The 25,393-nt window shown below is 44.6% G+C and overlaps 1 protein-coding gene across 1 annotated transcript in view; it reads right to left on the bottom strand.

The window, feature by feature from the left end:
* Positions 1-25,393, bottom strand: part of dnah2 (dynein, axonemal, heavy chain 2) — a 244,930-nt gene that overhangs the window by 131,234 nt on the left and 88,303 nt on the right. The window contains 5 exon segments of the mRNA XM_052459726.1: positions 16,420-16,502; positions 18,370-18,526; positions 20,211-20,314; positions 20,972-21,133; positions 21,588-21,751. Of these exon segments, the coding sequence (XP_052315686.1) occupies positions 16,420-16,502; positions 18,370-18,526; positions 20,211-20,314; positions 20,972-21,133; positions 21,588-21,751 (670 nt within the window).

Here is a 25,393-nt window from a genome sequence, read left to right as displayed (position 1 = left end):
CTCCCCACCTGTCTGTTTATTTCTGTATCCTGTCTATTTGTTTATCTGCCTCCTCACCTGTCTGTTTATTTCTGTATCCTGTCTATTTGTCTATCTGCCTCCCCACCTGTCTGTTTATTTCTGTATCCTGTCTATTTGTCTATCTGCCTCCTCACCTGTCTGTTTATTTCTGTATCCTGTCTATTTGTCTACCTGCCTCCACACCTGTCTGTTTATTTCTGTATCCTGTCTATTTGTCTATCTGCCTCCCCACCTGTCTGTTAATTTCTGTATCCCTGTATCCTGTCTATTTGTCTATCTGCCTCCCCACCTGTCTGTTTATTTCTGTATCCTGTCTATTTGTCTATCTGCCTCCCCACATGTCTGTTTATTTCTGTATCCTGTCTATTTGTCTATCTGCCTCCCCACCTGTCTGTTTATTTCTGTATCCTGTCTATTTGTCTATCTGGCTCCTCACCTGTCTGTTTATTTCTGTATCCTGTCTATTTGTCTATCTGGCTCCCCACCTGTCTGTTTATTTCTGTATCCTGTCTATTTGTCTATCTGACTCCCCACCTGTCTGTTTATTTCTGTATCCTGTCTATTTGTCTATCTGGCTCCTCACCTGTCTGTTTATTTCTGTATCCTGTCTATTTGTCTATCTGCCTCCCCACCTGTCTGTTTATTTCTGTATCCTGTCTATTTGTCTATCTGCCTCCCCACCTGTCTGTTTATTTCTGTATCCTGTCTATTTGTCTATCTGCCTCCCCACCTGTCTGTTTATTTCTGTATCCTGTCTATTTGTCTATCTGCCTCCCCACCTGTCTGTTTATTTCTGTATATTTGTCTATCTGGCCCCCCACCTGTCTGTTTATTTCTGTATCCTGTCTATTTGTCTATCTGCCTCCCCACCTGTCTGTTTATTTCTGTATCCTGTCTATTTGTCTATCTGGCTCCTCACCTGTCTGTTTATTTCTGTATCCTGTCTATTTGTCTATCTGCCTCCCCACCTGTCTGTTTATTTCTGTATCCTGTCTATTTGTCTATCTGCCTCCCCAACCTGTCTGTTTATTTCTGTATCCCTGTATCCTGTCTATTTGTCTATCTGCCTCCCCACCTGTCTGTTTATTTCTGTATCCTGTCTATTTGTCTATCTGCCTCCCCACATGTCTGTTTATTTCTGTATCCTGTCTATTTGTCTATCTGCCTCCCCACCTGTCTGTTTATTTCTGTATCCTGTCTATTTGTCTATCTGGCTCCTCACCTGTCTGTTTATTTCTGTATCCTGTCTATTTGTCTATCTGGCTCCCCACCTGTCTGTTTATTTCTGTATCCTGTCTATTTGTCTATCTGCCTCCCCACCTGTCTGTTTATTTCTGTATCCTGTCTATTTGTCTATCTGCCTCCCCACCTGTCTGTTTATTTCTGTATCCTGTCTATTTGTCTATCTGCCTCCCCACCTGTCTGTTTATTTCTGTATATTTGTCTATCTGGCCCCCCACCTGTCTGTTTATTTCTGTATCCTGTCTATTTGTCTATCTGCCTCCCCACCTGTCTGTTTATTTCTGTATCCTGTCTATTTGTCTATCTGGCTCCTCACCTGTCTGTTTATTTCTGTATCCTGTCTATTTGTCTATCTGCCTCCCCACCTGTCTGTTTATTTCTGTATCCTGTCTATTTGTCTATCTGCCTCCCCAACCGGTCTGTTTATTTCTGTATCCCTGTATCCTGTCTATTTGTCTATCTGCCTCCCCACCTGTCTGTTTATTTCTGTATCCTGTCTATTTGTCTATCTGCCTCCCCACATGTCTGTTTATTTCTGTATCCTGTCTATTTGTCTATCTGCCTCCCCACCTGTCTGTTTATTTCTGTATCCTGTCTATTTGTCTATCTGCCTCCCCACATGTCTGTTTATTTCTGTATCCTGTATATTTGTATATCTGGCTCCCCACCTGTCTGTTTATTTCTTTATCCTGTCTATTTGTCTATCTGCCTCCCCACCTGTCTGTTTATTTCTGTATCCCTGTATCCTGTCTATTTGTCTATCTGCCTCCCCACCTGGCTGTTTACTTCTGTATCCTGTGTATTTGTCTATCTGCCTCCCCACATGTCTGTTTATTTCTGTATCCTGTCTATTTGTCTATCTGCCTCCCCACCTGTCTGTTTATTTCTGTATCCCTGTATCCTGTGTATTTGTCTATCTGCCTCCCCACCTGTCTGTTTATTTCTGTATCCTGTATATTTGTCTATCTGGCTCCCCACCTGTCTGTTTATTTCTGTATCCTGTCTATTTGTCTATCTGGCTCCTCACCTGTCTGTTTATTTCTGTATCCTGTCTATTTGTCTATCTGCCTCCCCACATGTCTGTTTACTTCTGTATCCTGTCTATTTGTCTATCTGCCTCCCCACATGTCTGTTTATTTCTGTATCCTGTCTATTTGTCTATCTGCCTCCCCACCTGTCTGTTTACTTATGTATCCCTGTATCCTGTGTATTTGTCTATCTGCCTCCCCACCTGTCTGTTTATTTCTGTATCCCTGTATCCTGTCTATTTGTCTGCCTCCCCACCTGTCTGTTTATTTCTGTATCCTGTCTATTTGTCTATCTGCCTCCCCACATGTCTGTTTACTTCTGTATCCTGTCTATTTGTCTATCTGCCTCCCCACATGTCTGTTTATTTCTGTATCCTGTGTATTTGTCTATCTGCCTCCCCACATGTCTGTTTATTTCTGTATCCTGTCTATTTGTCTATCTGCCTCCCCACATGTCTGTTTATTTCTGTATCCTGTCTATTTGTCTATCTGGCTCCTCACCTGTCTGTTTATTTCTGTATCCTGTCTATTTGTCTATCTGCCTCCCCACCTGTCTGTTTATTTCTGTATCCCTGTATCCTGTCTATTTGTCTGCCTCCCCACCTGTCTGTTTATTTCTGTATCCTGTCTATTTGTCTATCTGCCTCCCCACATGTCTGTTTACTTCTGTATCCTGTGTATTTGTCTATCTGCCTCCCCACATGTCTGTTTATTTCTGTATCTTGTCTATTTGTCTATCTGCCTCCCCACCTGTCTGTTTATTTCTGTATCCCTGTATCCTGTGTATATGTCTATCTGCCTCCCCACCTGTCTGTTTATTTCTGTATCCTGTATATTTGTCTATCTGGCTCCCCACCTGTCTGTTTACTTCTGTATCCTGTCTATTTGTCTATCTGCCTCCCCACATGTCTGTATATTTCTGTATCCTGTCTATTTGTCTATCTGCCTCCCCACCTGTCTGTTTATTTCTGTATCCTGTCTATTTGTCTATCTGCCTCCCCACCTGTCTGTTTATTTCTGTATCCTGTCTATTTGTCTATCTGCCTCCCCACCTTTCTGTTTATTTCTGTATCCTGTCTATTTGTATATCTGCCTCCCCACCTGTCTGTTTATTTCTGTATCCCTGTATCCTGTCTATTTGTCTATCTGCCTCCCCACCTGTCTGTTTATTTCTGTATCCTGTCTATTTGTCTGTCTGCCTCCCCACATGTCTGTTTATTTCTGTATCCTGTCTATTTGTCTATCTGCCTCCCCACCTGTCTGTTTATTTCTGTATCCTGTCTATTTGTCTATCTGGCTCCTCACCTGTCTGTTTATTTCTGTATCCTGTCTATTTGTCTATCTGGCTCCCCACCTGTCTGTTTATTTCTGTATCCTGTCTATCTGCCTCCACACCTGTCTGTTTATTTCTGTATCCTGTCTATTTGTCTATCTGCCTCCCCACCTGTCTGTTTATTTCTGTATCCTGTCTATTTGTCTATCTGCCTCCCCACCTGTCTGTTTATTTCTGTATCCTGTCTATTTGTCTATCTGCCTCCCCACCTGTCTGTTTATTTCTGTATCCCTGTATCCTGTATATTTGTCTATCTGCCTCCCCACCTGTCTGTTTATTTCTGTATCCTGTATATTTGTCTATCTGGCTCCCCACCTGTCTGTTTATTTCTGTATCCTGTCTATTTGTCTATCTGCCTCCCCACCTGTCTGTTTATTTCTGTATCCTGTCTATTTGTCTATCTGCCTCCCCACCTGTCTGTTTATTTCTGTATCCCTGTATCCTGTATATTTGTCTATCTGCCTCCCCACCTGTCTGTTTATTTCTGTATCCTGTATATTTGTCTATCTGGCTCCCCACCTGTCTGTTTATTTCTGTATCCTGTCTATTTGTCTATCTGCCTCCCCACCTGTCTGTTTATTTCTGTATCCTGTCTATTTGTCTATCTGGCTCCTCACCTGTCTGTTTATTTCTGTATCCTGTCTATTTGTCTATCTGCCTCCCCACCTGTCTGTTTATTTCTGTATCCTGGTATCCTGTCTATTTGTCTATCTGCCTCCCCACCTGTCTGTTTATTTCTGTATCCTGTATATTTGTATATCTGCCTCCCCAACTGTCTGTTTATTTCTGTATCCTGTCTATTTGTCTATCTGCCTCCCCACCTGTCTGTTTATTTCTGTATCCTGTCTATTTGTCTATCTGGCTCCTCACCTGTCTGTTTATTTCTGTATCCTGTCTATTTGTCTATCTGCCTCCCCACCTGTCTGTTTATTTCTGTATCCTGTCTATTTGTCTATCTGGCTCCTCACCTGTCTGTTTATTTCTGTATCCTGTCTATTTGTCTATCTGCCTCCCCACCTGTCTGTTTATTTCTGTATCCCTGTATCCTGTCTATTTGTCTATCTGCCTCCCCACCTGTCTGTTTATTTCTGTATCCTGTCTATTTGTCTGTCTGCCTCCCCACATGTCTGTTTATTTCTGTATCCTGTCTATTTGTCTATCTGCCTCCCCACCTGTCTGTTTATTTCTGTATCCTGTCTATTTGTCTATCTGGCTCCTCACCTGTCTGTTTATTTCTGTATCCTGTCTATTTGTCTATCTGCCTCCCCACCTGTCTGTTTATTTCTGTATCCCTGTATCCTGTGTATTTGTCTATCTACAAAAGTGTTTTGCGCGGAAAGTAAGAAAATGTGCTTATTTTCAGAGTAGTGTTGAATGCAGGGGGGCCCTGTTAGCTCTGAACCCCAGGACGCCGTTCCTGAGTTCTGCACACTAACACACGCTCTCCACACAAAACACATTGTAATAATGAATTATTGTATATTTTATATTGAACATCTATAATGATGGAGTAATGATGTAATAATGTAATAATTTATCATATGATAAATTGCTTTAGTTGTTATTTATTTTATAAACAATACAAAACATACACATACAAATGACAACATCATACAAACAACAACTACAACACACCTGCCCAGACCCACTAACCCCCCCCTCCGCATCACTTTCCGTCTCTTGCTCTCCGTAGCCCACACAATTTCAATTTTTCCATCGTATTAATGATGGCAGATTGATTGATTTCAACGTGAGTGATCACTACACCCCCATGTGCTGTGTCTTGTAATATGCAGACAGATTAAATATGCAGACGGATGAAATACTTCTGATAGCCAACTTTCTAGATCCGCCCACAACTTCCGGACTATATAGCGTTCCCTAGAAAGCATGGGTTATTGTGTCATTTACACTTCAGACATGACTCTGCCGTTGTGCTGTAGAATTTGTGATTTTTGTCTCTTGTATAATACGTTTCATACATTAGTTTATACTGGGTTAAGAGGTTGTTAGTTGGACATGCTCTCTGCAAGATTTTGTATACATCTTCCCTATCATATGAACAACACTTCCTGACTTAAGTAAGATTTCCCTCAAGGCTGCTCTGATGTCCAAAAGATTTCAAATCAAAATGTTACGAGACGTAACTTTTAAGTTGCATATAGTTGAAATGATCCGTCCAAAATGACTTCAGAATTCTGTTCTGGAAATAAATGTATTTCCTGTTACCAAGTCATTTACGGTTTCTATGCTTTTAGTTTTCCATGTGGACCAATTTACCGGTGAATTGTGAAAAGCTATCCCGAGGATTGTTCCAAAGGGGTACGTTTTTAGGGAGTGATATCGATTCTTGTAGAAAACGCTTCATTTTCTGCCATGTTGTTATAGTGTTCTTAACTATGAGGTCGTTAATGTTCTTAGCTCCATCCTTTGAAAACAGAAAGGATTCTGGGGATGTGCATCTTCAATATGTTCCCATTGTTCCTCTTTAGTGCATTTAACTATATGTTGCAAGTAAAAGCTAGGGTGGCGAGTTGATACAATTCCAAGACGAGAAAGTTAAAACCACCCTCAGATTTAGGAAGATGTCAAACGCTCCTTGCGACGTAATTGTTTTAGTCCTATTTGGACTCCAGGAAGAGTAGCTGTTGCCTTGCGGCGGCTAATTGGGATCCTAATAAATACTAAATACTGCTCCCAACTTAGAAAAGAAACCCCAGAAAAATAAGTTGCTCTTTCCGTGCAATACAAATTTGAGCACAGCCTTTTGGTCAAGTTTCCAGGTTGTTAGCTAGCTAGGTAACATGACAACAAAAAAAGGTTGTTTCTTATCAAACCAAAAAAAGAGCGTCCCGCGAGTAGTTTAAAGCGGCCCAAAACATGGTTTATGAAATGATATAACATACGCGCCAATCCGCCGGTAGAAACAAGCGTAACAACAGAAGACTCATCAGTGTCTACACAACCCAGCTCGCCATCACCACTTAATCACATTTCTAAAAACTGACGGAGATGCGCAGAAAGAGCACATTTCTCCTCTCTCTCTGTCCGTCTCTCCTTCCCCCTCCTTCTCCCCCCTCCTCTCTATCTATCTCTGTTATTCCTCCCTCTTTCTCTCTCTCACTCTCCTTCTCCCCCTCCTCTCTCTCTCTGTCTGTCTCTCCTTCCCCCTCCTTCTCCCCCATCCTCTCTATCTATCTCTGTTATTCCTCCCTCTTTCTCTCTCTCACTCTCCTTCTCCCCCTCCCCTCTCTCTCTCTGTCTCTCCTTCCCCCTCCTCTCTATCTATCTCTGTTATTCCTCCCTCTTTCTCTCTCTCACTCTCCTTCTCCCCTCCTCCTCTCTCTCTCTCTCTGTCTCTCCTTCCCCCTCCTTCTCCCCCCTCCTCTCTATCTATCTCTGTTATTCCTCCCTCTTTCTCTCTCTCACTCTCCTTCTCCCCCCCTCCTCTCTCTCTCTCTCTCTCTCTCTCTCTGTCTCTCCTTCCCCCTCCTTCTCCCCCCTCCTCTCTATCTATCTCTGTTATTCCTCCCTCTTTCTCTCTCTCACTCTCCTTCTCAGCCTCTCCTCTCACTCTCTCTCTGTCTCTCCTTCCCCCTCCTTCTCCCCCCTATCTATCTCTGTTATTCCTCCCTCTTTCTCTCTCTCACTCTCCTTCTTCCCCCCTCCTCTCTCTCTCTCTCTCTCTCTCTCGCTCTCTGTCTCTCCTTCCCCCTCCTTCTACCCCCCTCTGTCTCACCCATCTCCCTCTGCGGTGCATGTGTCTCTGTTAGCAGTGACCTGGCAGTGGCTCACTGGTGGGCGAGAGAAGCTGACGTGACACATGGAGAGAGATGGGGGAGGAGAGAGATAGAAAGGAAAAGGGGAGGGAGAGAGAGACGCTGCTGCCGCTTTTATTCCTGACACCTCTCAACCTCCGCTTCTTTCCATCAGACAATTTTAGACAAACTCACACTGACAGACACAAATATACTGTAAACATACACAGACATGCGTAGAGACAAATATACTGTAGACATACACAGACACACGCAGAGACAAATATACTGTAAACATACACAGACACGCGCAGAGGCAAATATACTGTAGACATACACAGACACGCGCAGAGGCAAATATACTGTTGACATACACTGACACGCGCAGAGACAAATATACTGTAAACATACACAGACACGCACAGAGGCAAATATACTGTAGACATACACAGACACGCGCAGAGGCAAATATACTGTAGACATACACAGACACGCGCAGAGGCAAATATACTGTAGACATACACTGCGTGTACAAAACATTAGGAACACCTGCTCTTTCCATGACAGACTGGCAAGGTGAATCCAGATGAAAGCTACAGTGGGGCAAAAAAGTATTTAGTCAGCCACCAATTGTGCAAGTTCTCCCACTTAAAAAGTTGAGAGAGGCCTGTACTTTTCATCATAGGTACACTTCAACTATGACAGACAAACTGAGAAAAAAAAATGCAGAACATCACATTGTAGGATTTTTTATTAATTTATTTGCAAATTATGGTGGAAAATAAGTATTTAGTCAATAACAAAAGTTTCTCAATACTTTGTTATACACCCTTTGTTGGCAATGACAGAGGTCAAATGTTTTCTGTAAGTCTTCACAAGGTTTTCACCTGGTATTTTGGTCCATTCCTCCATGCAGATCTCCTCTAGAGCAGTGATGTTTTGGGGCCGTTGCTGGGCAACATGGACTTTCAACTCCCTCCAAAGATTTTCTATGGGGTTGAGATCTGGAGACTGGCTTGGCCACTCCAGGACCTTGAAATGCTTCTTACGAAGCCACTCCTTCGTTGCCCGGGCGGTGTGTTTGGGATCATTGTCATGCTGAAAGACCCAGCCACGTTTCATCTTCAATGCCCTTGCTGATGGAAGGTTTTCACTCAAAATCTCACGATACATGGCCCCATTCATTCTTTCCTTTACACGGATCAGTCGTCCTGGTCCCTTTGTAGAAAAACAGCCCCAAAGCATGATGTTTCCACCCCCATGCTTTACAGTAGGTATGGTGTTCTTTGGATGCAACTCAGCATTCTTTGTCCTCCAAACACGACAAGTTGAGTTTTTACCAAAAACTTATTTGACCATATGACATTCTCCCAATCTTCTTCTCGATCATCCAAATGCTCTCTAGCAAACTTCAGACGGGCCTGGACATGTACTGGCTTAAGCAGGGGCACACGTCTGGCACTGCAGGATTTGAGTCCCTGGCGGCGTAGTGTGTTACTGATGGTAGGCTTTGTTACTTTGGAACCAGCTCTCTGTAGGTCATTCACTAGGTCCCCCCGTGTGGTTCTGGGATTTTTGCTCACCTTCTTGTGATCATTTTGTCCCCACTGGGTGAGATCTTGCGTGGAGCCCCAGATCGAGGGAGATTATCAGTGGTCTTGTGTGTCTTCCATTTCCTAATAATTGCTCCCACAGTTGATTTCTTCAAACCAAGCTGCTTACCTATTGCAGATTCAGTCTTCCCAGCCTGGTGCAGGTCTACAATTTTGTTTCTGGTGTCCTTTGACAGCTCTTTGGTCTTGGCCATAGTGGAGTTTGGAGTGTGACTGTTTGAGGTTGTGGACAGGTGTCCTTTATACTGATAACACGTTCAAACAGGTACCATTAATACAGAGGAGCCTCTTAAAGAAGAAGTTACAGGTCTGTGAGAGCCAGAAATCTTGCTTGTTTGTAGATGACCAAATACTTATTTTCCACCATAATTTGCAAATAAATTCATACACACATTCACAGATAAACACACAGACAAATATACTGTAGACACACACATTCACAGATAAACACACAGACACAAATATACTGTAGACACATTCACAGATAAACACAGACACAAATATACTGTGGACACGCACATTCACAGATAAACACACAGACACAAATATACTGTAGACAATGACATCAGGGTTGGGGTTAATTTCAGAAATTCAATTCTAATTCAATAATTTTTCCATTTGAATTTAATTGAATTCAGTCCAAATTCCAAGTCAGTCTTTGAATTTAGAGATAATTCAATTCCTCTCAATTCCAATTTACATATTATCCCCAACAATTCCACGAATTCAAATTCATTTCGCTCAGACTTTCAGGCTGATCATGTCACTGTTCAGACAGCCTAGCTATACTGAAATATAGAAATACAAGTTGAAATTATTTAAAACAAATAAAAAAATGTATACTAAAGTGCATTAAACTCATTAACTGGGAAATGTACAACTATTGAATTCCAATTCCAATTTTCCAATTAAATTCTAATTCAAACATTACAAACAGGGCCTCCCGAGTGACGCAGCGGTCTAAGGCACTACAGAACCGGGTTCGATCCCAGGCTGTGTTGCAAAACTGTAACTACCCATTGGAAATCACAGAAAAATGGGTAAAAAGTACAATAAATAAAAAAGTACAATTAGTCTAGTTCCAATTCTATTCCAACTCCATAACGAAATTTGAATTGAATTCAATGTAAACACTTCATGAGTGATTTCAAAAATGAAAATTCAATTTCAAATTCCATTTGGAAGCGACCCCAACCCTGGTAGACATACACACATACATAGAAACATGCTACACTAATGAATACAACCCTGGTAGACATACACACATACCCAGAAACATGCTACACTAATGAATACAACCCTGGTAGACATACACAGAAACATGCTACACTAATGAATACAACCCTGGTACACATACACAGAAACATGCTACACTAATGAATACAACCCTGGTACACATACACAGAAACATGCTACACTAATGAATACAACCCTGGTAGACATACACAGAAACATGCTACACTAATGAATACAACCCTGGTAGACATACACAGAAACATGCTACACTAATGAATACAACCCTGGTAGACATATACAGAAACATGCTACACTAATGAATACAACCCTGGTAGACATATACAGAAACATGCTACACTAATGAATACAACCCTGGTAGACATACCCAGAAACATGCTACACTAATGAATACAACCCTGGTAGACATACACACATACCCAGAAACATGCTACACTAATGAATACAACCCTGGTAGACATACACAGAAACATGCTACACTAATGAATACAACCCTGGTAGACATACACAGAAACATGCTACACTAATGAATACAACCCTGGTAGACATATACAGAAACATGCTACACTAATGAATACAACCCTGGTAGATATACACACATACCCAGAAACATGCTACACTAATGAATACAACCCTGGTAGACATACACACATACCCAGAAACATGCTACACTAATGAATACAACCCTGGTAGACATACACAGAAACATGCTACACTAATGAATACAACCCTGGTACACATACACAGAAACATGCTACACTAATGAATACAACCCTGGTACACATACACAGAAACATGCTACACTAATGAATACAACCCTGGTAGACATACACAGAAACATGCTACACTAATGAATACAACCCTGGTAGACATACACAGAAACATGCTACACTAATGAATACAACCCTGGTAGACATACACACATACCCAGAAACATGCTACACTAATGAATACAACCCTGGTAGACATACACAGAAACATGCTACACTAATGAATACAACCCTGGTACACATACACAGAAACATGCTACACTAATGAATACAACCCTGGTAGACATACACAGAAACATGCTACACTAATGAATACAACCCTGGTAGACATACACAGAAACATGCTACACTAATGAATACAACCCTGGTAGACATACACAGAAACATGCTACACTAATGAATACAACCCTGGTAGACATACACAGAAACATGCTACACTAATGAATACAACCCTGGTAGACATACACACATACCCAGAAACATGCTACACTAATGAATACAACCCTGGTAGACATACACAGAAACATGCTACACTAATGAATACAACCCTGGTACACATACACAGAAACATGCTACACTAATGAATACAACCCTGGTAGACATACACAGAAACATGCTACACTAATGAATACAACCCTGGTAGACATACACAGAAACATGCTACACTAATGAATACAACCCTGGTAGACATACACAGAAACATGCTACACTAATGAATACAACCCTGGTAGACATACACAGAAACATGCTACACTAATGAATACAACCCTGGTAGACATACACAGAAACATGCTACACTAATGAATACAACCCTGGTAGACATACACACATACCCAGAAACATGCCACACTAATGAATACAACCCTGGTAGACATACACAGAAACATGCTACACTAATGAATACAACCCTGGTAGACATATACAGAAACATGCTACACTAATGAATACAACCCTGGTAGACATACACACATACCCAGAAACATGCTACACTAATGAATACAACCCTGGTAGACATACACAGAAACATGCTACACTAATGAATACAACCCTGGTAGACATACACAGAAACATGCTACACTAATGAATACAACCCTGGTGGACATACACAGAAACATGCTACACTAATGAATACAACCCTGGTAGACATACACAGAAACATGCTACACTAATGAATACAACCCTGGTAGACATACACACATACCCAGAAACATGCTACACTAATGAATACAACCCTGGTAGACATACACAGAAACATGCTACACTAATGAATACAACCCTGGTAGACATACACAGAAACATGCTACACTAATGAATACAACCCTGGTAGACATACACAGAAACATGCTACACTAATGAATACAACCCTGGTAGACATACACAGAAACATGCTACACTAATGAATACAACCCTGGTAGACATATACAGAAACATGCTACACTAATGAATACAACCCTGGTAGACATACCCAGAAACATGCTACACTAATGAATACAACCCTGGTAGACATACACACATACCCAGAAACATGCTACACTAATGAATACAACCCTGGTAGACATATACAGAAACATGCTACACTAATGAATACAACCCTGGTAGACATATACAGAAACATGCTACACTAATGAATACAACCCTGGTAGACATACACAGAAACATGCTACACTAATGAATACAACCCTGGTAGACATACACAGAAACATGCTACACTAATGAATACAACCCTGGTAGACATATACAGAAACATAGTACACTAACGAATACAACCCTGGTAGATATACACACATACCCAGAAACATGCTTCACTAATGAATACAAAGTGTGACCTACACATCAAACATTCTCACACAACACACATACAAAGCAATCAAAAGTATCAGGGCCTACAAACATCGTCATACATACAACAAATGGAGGGGGAGAAAGGAAAACCCTGAGAATAGTGCCAAAGAAACATTTCATCCCTAATAATGAAAAAGCATTCCTTTCCCAGTGTTTTTGGCCTGTTTTTCTGCACACTGTTCGTGCCTGTGAGTATCTAGTCTAGACTACTTACGCAACAATGTTTTCAGTTTCAATTGTACTGGCTCTTCAACAAATGTCACAAGCTACCTCTGGTTATGTTAAAGCTGTCTGCAGTCGAGCTACAGTAATGTGCCACTGATTGACCTGTCATTGATAAGCCATTTAGAGGGACATTATATTATAGATACACGGGTTATAAATGAGTCTTGAAGTCTTTGCTTATCATAACCCTCAAAGCTCTGTATCTCATCTTAGGTATAATTGATGAGAGCGTGTGTTTTTTGGTTTCAGAATATTCCAGACTGTTCTGGGAACGTTTGTTTTTAGGTTGCAGGGAGGTTTTGAGAACGTTTTACTTTGGTTCCTTTACAGTTTTACTGAGATGTTTTACTGTGAATGTTGTGAAAGTTTTAATGGTTATTAAATTGTACGTTTTCTCAACACTCTAATAGCGAAATGTCTAGGTTTTTGAATACCTTTCCCAGAATGCTCCAATAAGACATTTAATAACACTGCTGGCCTATTTTAGGTGAACTTTTTTGTAACTCGAAGCGCAGAAAGGACACGGGGAATTTCACTTGCTTGGGCATTACTCATTCAAACACATTGTTTTTACTGAGGCACGGCATCCGTGAGATTCAAAACCAGCATGACATGCTTCTCTACGCATACAAAGCTGCTCATTTTATTCTACTACAGGCCCCATTTCAAAGTAAACGAGCACTCATTAAGATCAGGTTGGTGGGCAATTGGTGGGCATGGCCAACACACCTGAATGTCAGGTGAATGTCAATATTGTAATTATTCGCTTACCTCCTCATGCCTTTTGCACACATTGTATATAGACTCCCCTTTTTTTTCTACTGTGTTATTGACTTGTTAATTGTTTACTCCATGTGTAACTCTGTGTTGTCTGTTCACACTGCTATGCTTTATCTTGGCCAGGTCGCAGTTGCAAATGAGAACTTGTTCTCAACTAGCCTACCTGGTTAAATAAAGGTGAAATAAATAAAAATAAAAATTTTAAAAATGTAACCACGTGTGAACCTTTAGGGGGGTCAAGTTCCTTAAATGTGCTGAGAATGTTCTAAAAACCAAGCGACTATCCTGCACCATTCCCAGAAAGTTGTGGGAAGGTTGTATGCAGAACCCACTCTCAACCACTCTGTCACCAAGCTCTAAGAAAAACATTTTGTGCTAGCTGGGCTCCCTCTTCGCCTCGTTCTTTCACTCTGTTGTCTCTGCCTTGAGGCCAGGAAATGTGATTGAATACCACACTGCAACACCGGACTAATACAATAACAATGTTAGAATAATTAATACATCTACACACACAGACACACTAGAACAGACCTAAGGCCTTGCATCCTGAAACAACACGTTCTCTTGTTTATTTCTGTTGTGGTGGTTGTTTTCGCATTGTTCTAGTTAGATTCATTCCAATATTAGGCTACTGTGTAATATGCATGCTGTTCATAACTGCATCTGATGGAGAAAAACAACTCCACAACACATCCCCAATCAGCCAATTTACCATCCTCACTGACTGGGAACACGTGGAAGTTATGGTTCAATTAGGCTGGGTTGTCGAAACCCTCTAATCCATAAAATAGGTAAAGTCAATTAGGACAACTTTCCAATTAAGGACAAATCTGTGACTTGAGGGTAGGGATATAATGAGCTGCTGCTGGGTAGATGGAGCCACACTGAGACTGTGTCCTGGTTTATGTCCTGCTAACGTGTGTCCGTCTGTGCGTGTTTTAATGTCCTGCCCTGTGAACATGCAGAGCCGTGAGTAGGTTCTAATTCTGAATTTAACCCACTCATTTAATCCAGCGCGTGTGTACTGTGTGTGTTCTGGGAAAAGCCATGCATTTGAAGGGTTTTATACTGCATGTAGAATGAGTCATTTTGATCTGGCTAATGCTCACCAAAGCCCCTGCCTGCTTGTTGAGAGAGGTGTTCAGCGTGTGGACCACTGAGCACGCATCTCTCCTTTTTGTTTCAGACAAGCCACAACAAGCTACATCATCCTGTGCCAGTAACCATATCCCAAAAAGAAAGTCTTTAAAGGTACATTTTAGGGCTTGACATTCAGGTAAATTTACCAGTGGCACACTGGGCCAGTACCATGTGAAGACCACTGGCCCGAATTAGAAAATTACTGGCCTGGGCCACGATCACAGTAAAGCAAGTTCGGCATCAATCGTGGGTGATGTCATGTTTCATTTACAGTCTGGGCAGGTTGGCAAGCGTGTAGCCAACCAGATGTTTACACTGATGTTTACACTGATTGTTTGGAAAACCAAAATAAAATGATGACATATAGCCATATTAAGCTGTTTAAAATGTCATATTCCCCTCCAGAAATGAGCCCAATAAGATGGAAAGCAATATCTTTAGGGCCTGTACATGGTCCATATTAACAGGCAGGTGTGCTATTTTAACAATAAGCATGATCACCTGTCTGATGCAGCATGGTGGCTACATGGCTGAAGCATGATCACCTGTCTGGTGCAGCATGGTGGCTACATGGCTGAAGCATGATCACCTGTCTGATGCAGCATGGTGGCTACATGGCTGAAGCATGATCACCTGTCTGATGCAGCATGGTGGCTACATGGCTGAAGCATGATCACCTGTCTGATGCAGCATGGTGGCTACATGGCTGAAGCATGATCACCTGTCTGATGCAGCATGGTGGCTACATGGCTGAAGCATGATCACCTGTCTGGTGCAACATGGTAGCTACATGGCTGAAGCATGATCACCTGTCTGATACAACATGGTGGCTACATGGCTGAAGCATGGGGTTGCTCCTCTGCATTGTTTACCACAGGGCTTTTTAACCCTGTTCCTGGAGCGCTACCCTCCTGTAGGTTCTCTCTCCAAACTACTTCTTAGTGTAGACCTAAGTAAATATTTATTTTTTGAATAATGTCATTGCGCCTCCCTAGTGGCGCAGTGGTCTAAGGCGCTGCATCTCTTTGTGCCACCAGAGATTCTGGGTTCGAGCCCAGGCTCTGCCGCAACGGGGAGGTCCGTGGGGCGACGCACAATGGTTAGGGAGGGCTTGGCCAGCTTGGCCTTGTCTCATTGCGCACTTGGAGTTTGAAAATGTACTGACTTAAGTGGGCCATATGAAAATTTGATTAACTGTCCCGGTGAGCTCGGCAGATGTTGCCGGGCCAGCGGGCAGCCCTGAATGTCGAGCCCCGAGTTTCACAAAGGGGAAGATTTTCAGTTCAGCTAGGCGAAACACCAAGTGGCAAGTCACCTTTTCCTTGAGGCCTTGTTACTGAGGTGACACGCCTCTCTCTGACCCCTGACCTTCAACCCCTCTTTCCCTCCCCTGCGGGGGGCAGACTGACTTACCTCAGCCTGTGGTGGCCCTTGTCTTTGTAAGGTGCGATGTCCAGGGAAGTCTCTTCCCATGTCATGGCGATGCCCTCCAGCGACTGGAAGGAGAAGAAAAAAAATCTATGTTTGAATGCTAATGTTAACAGACGGAACAGAGATGGGCCGGAGGGGGCGGGTGTGTGTGTGTATGCGACTGTGTGTGTGTGTGTGTGTGTGTATGTGACTGTGTGTGTGTATGCGACTGTGTGTGTGTGTGTGTGTGTGTGTGTGTGTGTGTGTGTGTGTGTGTGTGTGTGTGTGTGTGTGTGTGTGTGTGTGTGTGTGTGTGTGTGTATGCGACTGTGTGTGTGTGTGTGTGTGTGTGTGTGTGTGTGTGTGTGTGTGTGTGTGTGTGTGTGTGTGTGTGTGTGTGTGTGCGTGTGTGTGTGTGTGTGTGTGTGTGTGTGTGTGTGTGTGTGTGTGTGTGTATGCGACTGTGTGTGTGTGTGTGTGTGTGTGTGTATGCGACTGTGTGTGTGTGTGTGTGTGTGTGTGTGTGTGTGTGTGTGTGTGTGTGTGTGTGTGTGTGTGTGTGTGTGTGTGTGTGTGTGTGTGTGTGTGTGTTTGTATGCGACTGTGTGTGTGTGTGTGTGTGTTTTTGTATGCGACTGTGTGTGTGTGTGTGTGTGTGTGTGTGTGTGTGTGTGTGTGTGTGTGTGTGTGTGTGTGTGTGTGTGTGTGTGCGACTGTGTGTGTGTGTGCGTGTGCTTGTGTGTTGCGCCCCTTCTTATATGATGTTTTCTGAATCAGCAGCAGCTTGAAGCAGCTCTTAAGACAGGAAACCATTGATCTTGGCAGGCACCTCCAGTGAGAGGCCTTACATGGCCATGGATCCTCTCTCTGACTCTCTCGCGCTCTCTCTTTCTTCTCTTCCTCTCCTCCTCCATGACTTATCAATGAACCGCGTTGGGGTTTGAGGGGCTAGAGGGGTTAGGGGGGCTTGGAGGGAGGGCAAGGGCGCTATTTCAAACGCCTCTGTTCCCTGGTGGCCGGCGGTATTCACACACTATATCTGTGTTGATGTAACCTCTGTGACAGAGGAGCACTGTGTCTGGGAATTTATAGGGTTAAAGGCTGCTAAGGCGAGGGAAAAAGAGAGAAAGAGGGGGAAGACAGACAGACAGACAGACAGACAGACAGACAGACAGACAGACAGACAGACAGACAGACAGACAGACAGACAGACAGACAGACAGACAGACAGACAGACAGATAGATAGATAGATAGATAGATAGATAGATAGATAGATAGATAGATAGATAGATAGATAGATAGATAGATAGATAGATAGATAGATAGATAGATAGATAGATAGAGGGGGAGCGAAAGAGACCCTCAGAGATGCTTACATAGCACGAACAGATCTGGGACCAGGCTAAACCCTTATGGTTCTTAGTTAAGACTGTACTTGGGGGGGGGTATAATCAGTTTTGGGGTCAATACCATTTCAATTCAGTCACAAATTGACTTAATAGAAATGGAATTGATCCCAACAACCCTGGTTATAAGAGCAGATGTACACTGCACCTGTGGGCCATTCATCATTCTAACACTACACTGACCTTACTGAATGCTTGGATATGCTGTGATCACAGATGAGGAGCCATTACACTCCCTAAAGACTTCCAGGATCAGGAGTGACTAATTACATTTAGACCTTTGACCCTTATAACCAAAGCAAAAGGCTCCGATGACTGAACCCTCAGACCCCTAGAGGCATGTGTTGAGAGATGCAGGGACTGTGAGTCCATGATTAACGTGCTATTGAAAAGACTACGCTTTGCTGTTAACCCTGTACAGTAGGTGCGCGAGAGAGGAGGTAGGTAGAGCGGAGGAGAGAGAGGAAGGGAAGGCGAGAGAGAAAGTGAGAGAAGGGAGAGAGAAAGAGAGAGAGAGAGTGTGAAGGAGAAGGGTCTGAAACAGACCTGTTCTATGGAGAGCTCTTTGCTGGCGGCTCCGGATATCTCAGAGATCTTGTCAGCGTGCTGCTCGAGGCCCAGGGCCACGATCCTCTCCAGGGTGAACTCTGGACTGGTGTGGTCAAACGACCGCTGAACCTCGTGGCAGATCTGCTTCCAGTGCCTAGCAACAACAGTCACAGACAGTCACCAGGTCGTTGGGAGTTTTTATTAAGATTTTTTAATGACTTATTATTTATTTATTTGTATTTATTGTTTAATATTCCAACCACTAATATAAGGTTGAAAGGTGCTGTCTGGTTTGCTGTCTTGTCGGTTGTTATTATCGTTATGCAATGGTGTAACGTCATACTGATTAAAAAAATAAAAAAATACTTGACCAGATTTACCAATGTTTGATGTGTGACGTGATTTTCTTGGATTACTTGTGGGATCACACCACAGACAAACGTCCAATGTTCCTATCAAGTTGGGTACTTCTACTGTGTTGTACTCAACCTGTTGGATTCACTCGTGTCTGTGTGAAGTGAGGCTTACACTTAAAAACATGGAGGGTCTGGTACCATCATCTAACTGGACATTATGGATGCAGTCCTATAACCTGAGTGTGATTGACAATATTGACACATTGAAGGAGGAGTATTAATGGAAGAGGAGGAGGGAGAAGGAGGAAGAGGATAGATAAGGAATATGTGCCCGAAGTCAGCCTCTGGCTATGTTCTGCCATTTAATCACAGCTTGGATTCCTCTCACTAGGAAACCCCCTAGTTACCCACAGCACCACGGTACCTTAGCCCCACTTGACTTTAACCACAAGACACCCGCCCTTCCTTAACTACAGACCAGGCACACAACCCAACCCCACCATCTTGCACTCTGATCTCTCTCTCTCTGTCTCTCTCTCTCTATCCGCCCCCATGGAGTCTAGCTGCGCCGCTGTGCACCCTGGGACCTCTTAAGAGTGCAACGGAAAATGTGTTTTCTCTTTCTGCCTTTTCTCTTTTTCCGCTTTTTTTCCCTCTCTCTCCGTCAGACGTAATCCTGTTTATTTTCTTCTATTCCCCAGAGCGCGGCCCAGTCAGAAAGGATCTTTCAGATGGTTACATCACTGCCGATAGGCCACAACGTTATCTCGGAAATCTCGCCCTCCCTCCCTCCCTCCCTCCCTCCCTCCCTCCCTGTCATTAGGTTCCTTGTCAAAACATTCCGGATCGAGCTGGATAGATGGGAAGTGGGGAACATTGTTTTGGGAACGCCACAACCAATCAGATGGGGGGGAGGGGGCTGATGGGAGGAAGTGAAGTCGCGACTAGGACAGAAAGCTTTAGGAGGAACTGATGACCTGTAGAACCTCCAGGAAAGTGAGTGAAACACTTGTAAACAGTGAGCGTTTACAATTGTCCAGGCAGGGACTGGCGCCAGCCCCCTTGGCTCGGTGTGAGGATAGAAACTGGGGAAGGGTTGGAGAAAAAAGACTGGGGAAGAACTGGGTATTTGGAGAAGAGCCGAAGGCTTAGAAAGCCACAGGTAGGTATAGACATACCGTATAGACATACCGTATAGACATATTGTAGAAAACCCGGCTGAGTTTTGAACATTATTCTACAGAGAAGCACAACCTTGGGGGGAGAACGACGGAGGGTGGGTTTACCTACATTTACATTTGAGTCATTTAACAGACGATCTTCTCCTAACTGCTGTAGTGCATTTGAGGTTCAAAAGTAAAGTGAAGGAGAACGAGTGCTATGGGAGGAGCAGACTACACTGTTTGTGTATGAGAGCGTAAGTGGACTTCTACACAGTACTGAGGATCGTCAGCAGGACATATTACTCTCTCCTGGCCTGACCTGTCCCTCATGGCTGGGTTCCTCAGGTCAGAGATGAGAGGGATGGTTCTCTTGAACTGGTCAATCCTGTTCTTAGAGAAGTCCACTATCTCCCACTGCTTATCCTGCGGACACACAACAACAACAACAGCCAAAGTTTACTACATAACAAAATACAAAGTCCACTTCATTACCAAAATTGCGCAACAAATGCAAGGGACCTGTTTAGCGCACGAGGGAAAAGTACAGGTGCCCAGTACCATGCAGAGTACTTTGATACCAAAGATGTGTATAAACCCTGGATGAATAACAGCCAATGAACAGCCAGCCATCTTGGTACTGCTCCTCCATTGTAAAAAAAAAAAATGTTTGAAAAAGATTTGGGAAGCTATAGAAATGTATTTAAGGAAAGGGGAAACTGAAATGTGTCTTCCACATTTGACCCAATTTATGAACGTCTGCATTCCTTTTTGACACGTTTCTTCTACTGCAGACACCTTAATGCCTACTTTTAAATGATATTACGTGAGCTCAACGTAAATAAAAAGGAACAATTATTTTAAAAATGTCCTTAAAGTATATATATATATTTTTTAGAAAGTACTAATGTTACTGTCCCAACTTACTGTAGAATTCAATTCATTCGGAGGATTGCTCTTACTGGGGAATGCCAAAGCCTCTCAATGGGCAAGACATAGCTTCAGCAATCCAGTGCAAATCATTGGATAGAACATAGAGTAGAATCAAATGTGTACTGTAGCTGTGGTAGATAAGACACTGACCTTGAGTTCCCTGCTGAGTTTGTGTAGTTTCTTGAACATGGCCTGGGCGGTGTTCTCCATGCTCTCTGTCTGCAGAGTGACAAACTGACCCGCCTTCCACTCATCCCAGTGGGCATCCCACTGCTGGGTGATCTCCCACACCTGCTGCAGGTAGTCTAGGTCCTACAACAACACAGAACATACACACATCCCCTTTACAGCGCAATGCGCATCCTACCACAAGCCTACGTTATGACTTCAGATGGTGGGGGGGGGGCTTACAAATGAACCCCAAAACATCCTCCTTACTATCTACATTGAGTGAACGGGGAAAAACCCTTGTCCCCTCATCTATGTCATTTTATTTGACTAGGCAAGTCAGTTAAGAACAAATTCTTACTTACAATGACGGCCTAGGAACAGTGGGTTAACTACCTTGTTCAGGGGCAGAACGACAGATTTTACCTTGTCAGCTCGAGGATTTGATCTGGCAACCTTTCGGTTACTAGTCCAACGCTCTAACCTCTAGGCTACCCGCCGCCCCAAAATGCGCGACCATAGCACCCCGCTCGTGGCACGGTTCTTCTATACTGAAGATGCCCAGGCCGTGGGTTGGGGTTATGGGTAGGTGGGCTACCTTCTCCAGGGTCTGTACGTCTTTAGAGCACGGCTGTTCAAGCTTGAAGATGCCCAGGCCGTGGCGTATGGTTCCCTCCTCCTCCTTCAGCGTGTCCAGCTGCCCTCTCAGCGCTGCGACCTTCTCCAGAGCCAACTCGCACGTCACCCCACTTCCAAACGGACCTGCAGTACGGTACACGCACAGTACATACATGTATATGTGATACCTTGTAATGTGTATACTTTGCATATATACACAGCACAGTACAGACACGCAACTGCACACACGCGAGAGATACCGGTACATGCAAACGGTAAGCAGAGCTGTTAATTCAACAGCAGTAAGCGTGACAATGTATAATACTGTATGTAGTAACCTTGAGCTGATTTCACAGTAGAGAAACGGTGTGATTGTATCAGAGATGGTAATCTGTTCTGTTTATCTCAACAGCGTGTGGTAGGGGAAGTAGAGAAGAAGTGTTTCTCCCTCTGCGTCATTCATGTTGTTTCACAGCTTGAGCCCAGAGGTCAGTGTGTCACGACTTAACCCCCTGAGGAAGGGATGGATGAAGAGGGAGAGGTCAGATAAGAAGAGGAAAATAAAGAACATCAGGGGGGGGATGAGAGAGAGGGGGAAAGAGGGGAGAGATAAAATAAAGAGCAGGAGGGAGGTTGAGAGAGAGAGAGAGAGAGAGAGAGAGAGAGAGAGAGAGAGAGAGAGAGAGAGAGAGAGAGAGAGAGAGAGAGAGAGAGAGAAAAAGAAAGAGAGTGAGGAGTGAACCCCTTTTGTACCCTGTGAGAGTATGAGAAAGAGGAAAGCGGGTTGGTTGGGGTCCCAGGTCCCCCAGTCGGCCCCTGCCAGATCCCCACAAAGCCCCCGAACCCCCCCCCCCCCACCCCTCCCCTTAAACTTCCCAGACTACGCCCACGCTTAGTCGCTCACCACCACCACCCCACACACTGCCCTCCGATGGGGCCCTATCCCCAACCAGAGCCCAACACTCAGGCCCCAGCCCCATCCCAACTCCCAGGCCCAGCCACATCCCCAGCCCAACTCCCAGGCCCAGCCACATCCCCAGCCAAGCTCCCATCCCCCAGGCCCAGCCCAATTCTCAGGCCCAGCCACATCACCAGCCCAACTCCCAGGCTCAGCCACATCCCCAGCCAAGCTCCCATCCCCCAGGCCCAGCCCCATCCCCAGCCCAACTCTCAGGCCCATCCCCATCCCAACTCTCAGGCCCATCCCCAGCCCCAACTCTCAGGCCCCAGCCCCAACCCAACTCTCAGGCCATTCCCCAGCCCATCTCTCAGGCCCTTTCCCACCCCAGCCCAACTCTCAGGCACTTCCCCATCCCTATCCCAACTCTCAGGCCCCATCCCCAGCCCAACGCTCAGGCCCTTCCCCATCCCAACTCTCAGGCCCCAGGCCCATCCCCAGGCCCATCCCAGCCCAACTCTCAGGCCCCATCCCCATCCACAGCCAAACTCTCATGCCCCATCCCCAGCCCAACTCTCAGGCCCATCCCCATCCCCATCCCAACTCTCAGGCCCATCCCCATCCCCAGCCCAACTCTCAGGCCCCATCCCCATCCACAGCCCAACTCTCAGGCCCCATCCCCATCCACAGCCCAACTCTCAGGCCCATCCCCATCCCCATCCCCAGCCCAACTCTCAGGCCCCATCCCCAGCCCAACTCTCAGGACCCATCCCCATCCACAGCCCAACTCTCAGGCCCCATCCCCATCCACAGCCCAACTCTCAGGCCCCAGCCCAACTCACACCCAGCCCCATCCACAGCCCAACTCAGGCCCAACACCCAGGCCCCGCCCAACTCCCAGGCCCAGCCCCCACCCCAACTCCCAGGCTCTCAGGTAGGACGTTTCAGCTTCAGACAGACAGACCCACCATCACCACCATCACCAGCACTGTACCACAGCCTCTTATCTGCTTTCAATTAGGCCTTTAACTGGATGACTGCCTGCTGCTACTGTTACAGCCATGATGCTACTAGTAGAGTAACAGGAGTTGTAATGAGGGAATAACTGATTCTACAATCCTCACTAGACTGGAGAGTTCTCTATACTATACGTGTTGCACTGGGCTGGTGCTGGTCCCAGATTTGTCTTGCCGACTCAACAGGTCTGGGATCAGGCTAGGGTTGAGGTACGTACTAAGGCTATGGGATAATTTGATGGTCTTTATTCATTGACTATTCACAGACTGTTGTCTCTGTGCAAAACCATCAGACCAGTTCTATTTCTTCTCTTTGACTGTGATGTGCCCTTCACACAGAGAATGAATATGATGTGGCTGACCCAATTGACTGGGATATTATTGTGTGTGTATATACGTGTGTGTGTGTGTGTGTGTGTGTACTGTGCTATTATTGTAGAAAGTGGTGTGTGTGCTCGCATCTGTGTACTGTGCAATTATTGTAGTGTGTGTGTGTGTGTGTGTGTGTGTGTGTGTGCTATTATTGTGAAAGTGGTGTGTGTGTGTGTGTGTCTGTGTACTGTGCAATGTAGTGTGTGTGTGTGTGTGTGTGTGTGTGTGTGTGTGTGTGTGTGTGTGTGTGTGTGTGTGTGTGTGTGTGTGGAGGTGGTCTGGTCCTGAATACTAATGTCGCAGAGAACAAAGTCTGCCTGCTGGCCTCATTAACCTTTCCAGTGCTACAGTCACAGCCATTGTTTTCACCTTCTAAACATTCCCCCCATTCTCCTCTCAACAGGTTCTGAGCAGAAGGGACGGCTGGGGTGAGAGAAGTAACCTTCAAGGAGCTCTGGAATAGAACAGTGGGATAGAATTGTGAAAACACACAAAGTGAGGTGACTTTGTGGAACTTGATATGATGAATTTGACTGTTCTAGCGTGCACAACGTAACGTGCACAACTTTCCCCACAGTGAGGAGGGGAATGGTTCACATTCCGAGACGTGTTGAAAGTGTAAAACTTTTAGATTCAGATGTGGTGAGACAAAGTGTGTAAGAGAGAGCCGAGAGATGGAGAGATGGGAAGGATATGTAAGTCTGTCATGACAAAAACAATGAGACATCACACGCCTCTCTCTGTGTTCACATGAGAGAGAGAGAGAGAGAGAGAGAGAGAGAGAGAGAGAGAGAGAGAGAAGAGAGAGAAGAGAGAGAGAGAGAGAGAGAGAGAGAGAGAGAGAGAGAGAGAGAGAGAGAGAGAGAGGGGAGAGCGAGGGAGTGGAGCAAAGGGATGAGAGGGAGGTAAGAGAAAAGTAGGACAGGAGGTTTGTCCTCTTTGATACGGTTTGGCACGGCATCTTGTTTCGAGTCGTAGACGTGTGCGCGCACTCGCGCGCATGTGCGTGTGCGTGTCTGTTTGCCTGTGGAGGAGGAACAGCGAGTTCAATCAGATTTTTAATGGAAACAGAAAATAAGAGAATAAACAAAAGTAAGGGAAAAAGTCTCCCTACAACGAAGGATGGCACAGCCAGAATGGGAGATGTCAGACGTGGAGAGAGACAGAGAACATGTCGTCCAGGCCTCTGGGGGGAGATGTCATGGACCAGCTGGGAAGATCATTGCCAACCAAGACAAGAGACCCCCCCCTCCCCACACACACACACACACACTACCCCTATGGTGCTACTAACATGTCCTTATACCGTCTGCCATGCAAACCTGTGTGTGTGTAGCCTTCTGTACTGTACAGTATGTAGCCATTGCCTTACATCAGACAGCGCGTCGATTCCGCCTGCACTGATCTGTCTCGTTTCTCGCAAAGGACAGTGGGATAGATGAAGAGTAGTCCGGCTACAATGGGCTGTCTAACGTTCAAAGATACTACCTATGCGACATC

Source organism: Oncorhynchus keta, chromosome 13 (genome assembly GCF_023373465.1).
Source record: "Oncorhynchus keta strain PuntledgeMale-10-30-2019 chromosome 13, Oket_V2, whole genome shotgun sequence".
NCBI lineage: Eukaryota > Metazoa > Chordata > Actinopteri > Salmoniformes > Salmonidae > Oncorhynchus > Oncorhynchus keta.
This window is presented reverse-complemented; position numbering and strand designations above follow the sequence as displayed.